The sequence below is a fragment of the Dermacentor albipictus genome, chromosome 7, assembly GCF_038994185.2.
Source record: "Dermacentor albipictus isolate Rhodes 1998 colony chromosome 7, USDA_Dalb.pri_finalv2, whole genome shotgun sequence".
Classification (NCBI taxonomy): domain Eukaryota; kingdom Metazoa; phylum Arthropoda; class Arachnida; order Ixodida; family Ixodidae; genus Dermacentor; species Dermacentor albipictus.
In genome coordinates, this window is record NC_091827.1 from 35,977,725 (window position 1) to 35,986,600 (window position 8,876).

The following is an 8,876-nucleotide window of genomic DNA, read 5'->3' on the forward strand; positions in this document are numbered from 1 at the left end:
TATATATAAGGAGATGTTCAGAAAGATAAAGCGTAATAAATAGGGTCCCAAGAACGTCCGAATCCACAAGCACGAAGATAAGACAAATCCACCTACTATCTACGATTACTTCAGTTCCTGAAAGATCGCAGCGCCAGAGTTGCCTCTAGTTAATTTTTCGTAAGAAACTGATCTCTGAGGCCACGGTCCGTGATTTCTGTCATATCCGCTAACCACCCCGTGTATTCCGTTTGAGCGCTATGTAAAAGCTCTTAGTGAAAAAAACAAAATTGACAATTATCAGCCCTGCTGCTTTGTCACATTTGCTTCCCGCTGTTCATTTATGATCAGTTTCGCCAAAGCGAAATTTCTTCGTAGGCGAGCGTCATTGATACGCTAGAGAGAGTCTGTGCTAATTAAGCTAAACTCCAATAAGAGTTCATTACTTTACACACACTCCATTGCTCATGACCAGAAATAAAAGTGCGCGAGCTTTTCTCATTTATCTTGATGCAGAATTGTGGTTTGGGCATTACAGGGTTGGACGTGTACATGCAACATGTCATCCGGGCTATGTTCCCTTTTTTTAATATTAAAACACAAGTACTTCAACATATTCACAGCCCTTATGCCACACCGTTAGTCCATAACTGAATGAAATTCTACGCAAAGGCTGACGTCGAAATTCAACAAAGGTTCAAACATACAATGAAACGGGTTTGTTGCAGTAAAGGAGGCAGTATGCGTCAGACAAAAAAGAAACAAATGATTACCTCGTATCGCTCCATTAACATATAGCAGATCGATCAGTTAAATGGTAACGTCATATTGTGGACTAGATTAAAATTGAGCTGATATAGTCCTCGAGCATCACGTAGTTTACGCTATGTGTGCAACGTGCTTTGTCTAATATTATTTAAGCACACCTGTCCGCTACAGTAATACTTTTATGCTCATTGCATCCGCTATGGCTAACAGTGCATAGGGGGTAGGGCCTATGTCAGGCAGTTACGCCCTTTGCCTTGCCTTCCTTCGTCGATGTGTGTTCAATCTGCTGTAGGAGTCCGGGTGAACCCAAACTAATCCAAGACCTCCGCTACGTTGTTCGGTAGGCATGCATAGTTTACACGATCGAATGCTGACCGCGGATAGCGCCTGCGCAGCGGCTAAAACTTGCCTTAACTTGTTTTTTCAGGCATTGACTACGTCCAGTCGGCGGGTAAGTGCGGCAGTGGTAATCTTTTGAAACGTCATTTATACCATGTAAATTTACGCCTCCAGGCAGCACAGCAGCCGGCATGTCTGTCTATACATATACATATATGAACGAGAAGATTCGACAAAACGAGGGGCCCGATTTTTGTTTATCACAATATGAAGCCCGCCTAAACTGAAGCCAGAGAATGCATAGGGGGAATTGTTGTTTTTGTTGAAAACGTAGGAGTGATAAGTTAAAGGAAAATGAAAGCGCACGAAAAACCAATATGGCGCCGGTGTGACTTAACTGCGCGGTATGGAGGCTGCGATGTCTCCTTTCAAATCCGCACCTCCACCTTCCCTCGCACCTTCTCTTCGATCGCCTTCCCCTCCTTCCTTTCCATTTTTTTTAAATTTTATTTTCAAATACTGTTGGCCGTCTTGGCCGTAACAGGGTGGGTACAGCAAATTTGCACATGGCGTAAAAAATGTAAACACTTTACAAACGTAAATAGGACATGAAGCAATGAATGTTGGAAATGCAATGCGAAACAAATAACCAAATACAAATACAATCTTCTGGCTAAGAAGTGGATGTTTGTAACATTGTGACAGTGAAATCGGAAACAGCATAAAAGAAAGACTATTGTATGTATTTCTAGAATAGTGTGACAACGTTTGCACGACAGAACTAAAATTCAATCTCATAAAAGGTTTTTAACGCGTTCCTCAAAGATTTTTATGCTACTTGAGTGCAAAACAGACACCGTCAAACTGTTCCATTCCTTAATCGTTCGCGGAAAAAATTTTTTAAGCGTACATGTCCAGATATGCTTTTGGAATTGAGAACATGCAATGATTGCTTGACCTGACGTTTCTAGCCTGCCCGGGAGCAAGATAGGGTGCGGTTTTAATATTGAAGTGGCCTTTTGATAACAAAAAAACAAAGTTAAGTCTAGCCAACTTCCGCCGTTGAGCCAGTGAAGTCAAATCAAGCAACCGAAGCATTTCGGAAACAGAGTCAGTGCGATAATACCGGGAAAGAATGAACCTTGCAGATTTTCTCTGTGTCTTCTCAATGCGGTTTATTAATCCCGACTGAAACGGAAATCCTGATTGAAACTCCTCCCCCCCATCTGGTCCGGCTTCCGAATGACGCCATTCAACACCACCTAGAACGCCAATGCGTCTTACAAGCTATTGACGTCAGGCATTAAACACTCCCCACTTTCCTCCTATAGCCCTGTTTGAATATCCTACATGCCCTATACCGTAACCATGTTTGTTCCTGTACGCTTTACACACGAGCAAACAGGGGAAGTGCTACGGGGTGTGTAGGATATTCCTACAAGTGATAAACCAATAACTGTGCACTCTCGTTCGTTTATCAGTGCCTGTGAAGTATGCAGATAAATACTATGGCATTCAAAAGGACAGTGCTTAAGTGGCGATAAGAAAAGAAGCAAAGCAAGCTCGCACCGAAGCAGCACCGATTTTGATGTAACTTGTTCACCGGCCCATCGTTTCCGTGCGCTACATGACTGCCTTTCTGTCTTGACTTCAGGAGATGACGAGTAAGTATCCTCGCAGCTGCATTCACTACGCTTTCCATGCAAATGAGAGTCATCCGACGTGGCCTACACTACGTCCCACAGTCGTTCGGAAGGCGCGGTTATTACCGGAATGACGACTTGCCGTTTTCGTAACGCCCTTTGCTCCTTGGCTGAACTTGGAATATCGCGGCGTTATTCTGCCATTACAAAATAACACGGCTCGGAAGATTTGCGCCAGCCACAATCTATGTAGCGTAGCCCGGGACTGCGCCCTTATCCTCTCGTTCCCATGGCAACGAACTCGCGGAAGACATTATGCAGGGTGTCGCAGCTAACATGGGTTAAATCTTTGAAAAAGAAGCTCCATGAAATAAGAGCGATAAGAGAGCGGGACCAACGGTGTTCTCTTAGCACTTGACCTGCGCAAGTTGGAGTAATCTTGTCGTGTTTAACTATCAAACTATAGGCCCAAACTGCTTAGCCAATTCATTAATTACTGGTCTCGTGACGTAAGTTCGAATCGGCATTCGAAAACACTTGCAGCTCGTAACGTTTTCTTTATTTTTCTTTCGTTTTTTTTTCCTTTGTCGCGCTTCGACGCTGTTGTACGCAAAAAGGAAAAACAATAAATGCGAAGTCAGCGGGCGCCCACACGCCTCGTGTACCACACAGAAGCGCCCTCAAAGGGGTTTACAACGTACCAGTGCCCGTATGATCAGTCCTACCGGCGTAAGTGCTATGAGAAGAAAAAAAAAGCGGGGATAAAAAAAAGACCATGTCGAAATAATGAGCGCCATGCTATCGATTTGTGTTTGTTTGTCCTCGTTTTTATTTCCTCGCTGTAATATATCGTGCAGAGCAGTAGTCACCAAAATGTTAGTTGGGCCGAACTTAAAGCTTATTCAGTGCAAGAACTAACACCGGTTACAAGCAACGTTCGTGTAAATACCCTAACCAACACTGCAATACACTGCCCCCCCTCTCCCCACATTTTCTATTATTACGCCGAGGGTAGACACATAGTCTATATTCAAGATTTTCGGATATGGCTATAAAGAAAGACAAAGAGAAACCGCCTGAGAAGCCTAAATTTGTTAGTAAGGAAGGTGTCACGGCCCTGCAGGGACTCCGACTTCAAGGTAGCCATCATCGCCTTGATCTTCTGCATCATGTTCATGGCCGTACTCGCACTGATCGTCTTTGTCCTCGCTGGTGGTAGTAGCAACGGTAAGAAGTATTACGTATGCGATACGAAGGTGAAGGGCTGTCGTGAGATAGCAGAGCATTTGAGAGCACCTTTGTCTAACTTTGCTGCATTACACTGGCCTGCCGCTTAATAGCGGCGATCTATCGTGTTTACCACACGTGAGCTAGTTCAGCATTCGCCACGTATTCCTCTCTCGAGAGAGAACTTAAATGGGAGTTCATTACTATACATGCAGCTGGACACAACAGTATATATAGTCTATAGACTTCATAGGCAGGGTGTCCCAACTATTCATGCACCGATACGTTAAAATATGCAAATGCCACGTAGCTGGGCAGAACCAATTCAGGCAGTGTTTTTTGCCTTCACTCGGAGATGCTCGAATTTTTTTTTTGCATTCCGGCTAATTACATAGTTAGTCCTAATTAGGTAATCAACTTCTCACATATTATAATTAGATGAAAAGTGTCAATGAGAAAATTGCAGAGCAACATGAAGAATTCCCGATGCAGCTTTCTGTTGCCTAACACACGCCACACAAAAGCGTTTTTTCTGAGCCTGAAAGAAGCCCGAGAATGCACGCAAAGTGTCTCAAGTGGTCAGTCGCGCGCCAACCCTTGCATGTGAGTGAGGTACGTGGGGAATGTCTGTCGTTGGGAGACAATGCATGCATGGCCGCTCCTCACGATCTCTGCCCTCTGTTAATCTCTCGGCGTCCTTCATTTTTCTGCGCTATAGCTGTATTATCTGCGTGTTCCAGAATCTAGCTGAGAGCTTGGCCGAACATTAATTTACAGTCGACTCTCGTTAATTCAATCTCCGCTATTTCGACTTTTCGCTTAATTCGAACGCACTGGAATGTTCCGGCGAGGAATAATAAATCGCCGTCGGAAAACGGCTCCTTTAGTTCGAACGCGAGAGCGTGCCTCTTCGGTTGGTTGGAACCACGCCGGCGTTCCCTCATGCGTGCAGCGGTTGCTAAGGCTTGAAAGTGCAAGAAATTGAGAAGACGGTGCTGCTGCTTCTCTAGGTGTGAAGCTGTTTTACTGTACTTCTGTGTTACTTTTCCAGAACTTTAAGTACTTTACCTCTCCTTTAAGTCCAAAGCTGAGGTAGCGTTTAAACATTTAGGTACGCGTCACCGCATGACGGTTAAGCAGAACTTCTGGAGCAAGAAGCACAAATACAGTAAAAGCTAGTTTTAGGTACCAAAACAATATTTGAACTCGTTCATTTTGCCGCCGTTCGTTAATTCGACCTTACGGATAATTCGACCACATCTTGCAAACCTGCAAGAGTCGAACTAACAGGAGTCGACCGTATTACCATTCGCTCTCCCGTTCAGGTGGTGTAGGGGTTTACGCATGGTCAGCTTTGTAGCCAAGGCAACGCGTAAACAAGATTACATGCGTAAGCTGCGGTGCTGCAGCCTAAAGTAAATGCTCGTTGTGCGATTGAAATCCACATGTATCGCTCGCGATTTTTTTGTTACCCTTTCTTAGGGGCGCTCCTCCGTTCCTTGGAACGATTGATATTTCGCGCACCTTTCACTGAGCGTGAGCTGCAGTGCACTGAACCTCGACGCATAAATGAATCGGGTCTCCCAATTGCCGCTCTCCGTGTTGTGTGAGGCCCGCGCACGATTACGGTTCAGAACGCACAGGCGACATGGTCGTCGCTGCTCGTCCCCGGTGGCTTTGTCTTCCTCGCGAAATGCAGGCGGTGACCTGTCCCGCCCTTCTGGCGCGACGCATGTGAAGACGAGGACGAAGACGCCGTGAACGCGACTTCGAGAAACGCCACGTCGGGTGTCACTGTTCCGGGCGTGAAACCGGCGAATAACCTGCCACCGCCGCCCGCACGCGCCACTCTGCCTCACGAGCCGTTGGAGGAAGCCACGACTCCAGCGGAATCTTCAACTCTGGAGCGGACCGACTTCACCGAACCCCATCATGGTGGGTTGTCCTCCATCGTCACTCGGGGTTCGTCGAAAGAGCGCCGGCGAGACATTGTTATGCTTTCTTTTTTTTCGCGTTCGATGAATGTCCTGGACCGCGAAACCTTAGGAACGTGCAGGAACACCCCCCAGATCGCCACAAATCATTTACTATGATATATTTTCTATGACACAGTTTAAGTTTTTGTCCCCTGAAGGTGCATGTCGTGGCTAACGCGCCTCCGTACACGTTTTCGCCGACCAACCCCAGGACTGCAAGCGCACCCTCGTCACATCTCCGTTCGTCACATCTCCACGGTGGGCGGCCACCCGAAACTTGTTCGACATGGCACAACGATGCCTCAAGCCACGACCGGCATGCGCGTTTGTTATCGTAAAGTGAGGTAAACTATCCATAGGTCGATGTGTCTTCGTGTGCGAAAAATGTGTTGCCGGTCATCGCTTGCGTTCTCTTCCTGTACAGTGAGCATGCGCAGATTTATTGGATAGTTTTAGCGTGTTCGGCATTCCGCTAAACGCAGGGGAACTGGGCGTTTTGCCGGATGGGCGCGGAGGCGCAAACGTGAGCGGTTAGAACGGTGCAGCCGAATGGTGGTGCGGAGCTCAACCACAAGAGCACAAAACTGATGCTGCAGCAAACAGGCGTATCCTCGCCTACTTAGTTGCTAGCGTAAATTTTCGAATTACGCCACCGTCGAAAATTTATTGAAGCAGGGCGTGAGACCGGGATAATTGGTATTCCATCCTGAAGTGAATAGCGCAAGAGTAGACACGGGGCAGAAAGGGGCGACAAGGACAAGTGGAAACTTCCAACTGGTGTTTATTACAAAAAGAAAGGTTATGAATATATACTCTCGCACACTTGATCGTGCAAGACACGTGCAAGACAACATTGTTATCGCAAGCAGACAAGAGCGCACCATGGCGGGGGCAGGCCTTAAGGTGGTCTCCCACAGACATTTAAGTCTCTGGGAGACCACGACAATTTATGCCAGCAGCGAAGCACAATTCACGTGGTGACTGCAGTGTAATAGTTATGTGTTTCTCTGGTTCATCTCTGCGCCACCAGCTGGCAGGCCACTCACGTTTAATTGCTCCTGCGCTCACTCGGTATTCCGCCCGATCAGCCTGCGTTTGGTGGAATACCGGACCCGCTAAAACTCCCTACTTTCGCAAAAGGCGGCAAAAGTGGCAGGGACCGGCCTCGTGGTCTAATTTGCCGAGTTCACCACATCCAACTTCTGTCAACGCTAGAGCACAATTTACTCGGACGACGTGACTTTGGCAACGGTATCGCGATGGGGTTCGATCGCCATGGCACACGCGCGCGCAAGCAGCGCGGAGGGTTTGCACGTGGTTGCACGCCGGAGGCGGGAAACGTAAACGAGATAGGAGCTTGGTGATAGGTGTGGGGGTCTTCTCCCGTGCTCTTGGGACAAAGGAACGACAACACAGTAGTGCAAACAATCACTAGGGCATTTATTGCACCTTTCATAGATCAATGCCTGCTAGCCCAGTTGCTACCCACAAAACATGCCGATGGGCGCGCGACAAATCTAGAAGTCCGACTCACCGCGACAGGATAACGAGCGAATATGTTCGCCCCACGCTGGATCCCAACGCCCGGTCGTTCGTGTGTACGGTCACGCGAACGGTGGCGCGTTCGAAGGCGGCCACGCGAGACGGTCTCGCAGAAGCATGTATCGGCGCACGCGCGGGACGTCCGCCACGTTCACCGGTCCGCCGCCCAAGAGAGAGCGTGTTCTCCCTTGCGCCAAGTAACCCCGCCGCAGCGCAACACTCGCGCCATCTCTCGTACTGCGCCTCAACCACTCCGACCGCCGCGAGCGCCAGGCCACGCGGCGAAGCCGCACTGTGAGACCTATGAGGGAAAACAAGATATCAGGGGACGCGTGAGAGTCGCGCATCCCCACATAGGAGATAGGAGATAACATAGGCGTTTGCTCCGCCAGCAAGATGGCGGAGCAAACTCCTGGCGTCAAGAATTGGCTTCGCAAAGAATGACGGTGGGGCCTCTCCTCACTATTTTTTTCCTTCCTCCGTGCACCACAGCGTCCTGCTGTCACGTGACTACTTGCTGCGTCGTGACGCCACGACCAATACGTCACTTTAGAAACGAAGCGGAAAGTAGGCCGTAGAAAAAGAAAGCTATAGTAACGAATTGTATAAGACGCTCTGAAAATTTCCAGCATTTTTTCTTCTGCTAATTCGAAGCGCTGGCGTGCTCCGGACATTGCCGAATTCGGCTGTATTGTCAAAGTCTATAATGGTGGCATTTAGAGCTAGTAAGAGACACCGCGTAATATCCCACTGGGCCAGTGAGAACTGAAAAAAAAACTACGAATTTGACATAATGGCGGAATTTGGTTGTTATTTATTGCAAAGTTGTTATTTACACGAAGATGCACTTACATTAATTTTTGTACAAATAATGTCTGCCTCTGAGAGTAGTTTATCTCAAGAAGTAGAATATTACTACATGTCACGGGTGTTCTTTTTTCTTTACTTTCTGTTACCGTCAACATAAAACACACCGTATAAAACACCCTACGTTTGCCCCCCTTGTCGATATATCCGATTTCTTTTTCGGTTATCGTGATTGATGGATGGCTGACGCACGCGTCTTTTGTCTTCGGGCACAGATTTGCCAAGCACGCCGAGGGCAACACCGCGTGTATTCACTACAGCTGAGAGGACTCAATATCTGTTGACCACCGCACCAGCTACGCAGCCGACTACCACGAAGCCGACTGCGCAGCGAACCGCTGCGCCTACCACGAGGCCGACCACCAAGCCGATTACGAAGCCCCATGCGCTACCGACGGGATCCACGACTCCGCCGGGTAAATTCGCGTACCATATATACACTCAGAATTATGGGTGGCTCATAGGACGAGTTGAATCTGCATAGCTTACCAGCAGCGCGCAATGGGAGCCAAAAACATTGGAGGACGCTTAAGCT

At 47.8% G+C, this 8,876-nt stretch overlaps 1 protein-coding gene across 1 annotated transcript in view; it reads left to right on the top strand.

Annotated features, from left to right (window-relative positions):
- The first annotated feature begins 2,654 nt into the window (after positions 1-2,654).
- Positions 2,655-8,876, top strand: part of LOC135905713 (uncharacterized) — a 22,545-nt gene continuing 16,323 nt past the window's right edge. Inside the window, exons 1-4 of the mRNA XM_070521900.1 lie at positions 2,655-2,750; positions 3,853-3,956; positions 5,697-5,891; positions 8,557-8,757. Coding sequence (XP_070378001.1) covers positions 3,899-3,956; positions 5,697-5,891; positions 8,557-8,757 — 454 coding nt within the window. The 5' untranslated portion in view covers positions 2,655-2,750; positions 3,853-3,898. The remainder of the gene's footprint in view (positions 2,751-3,852; positions 3,957-5,696; positions 5,892-8,556; positions 8,758-8,876) is intronic.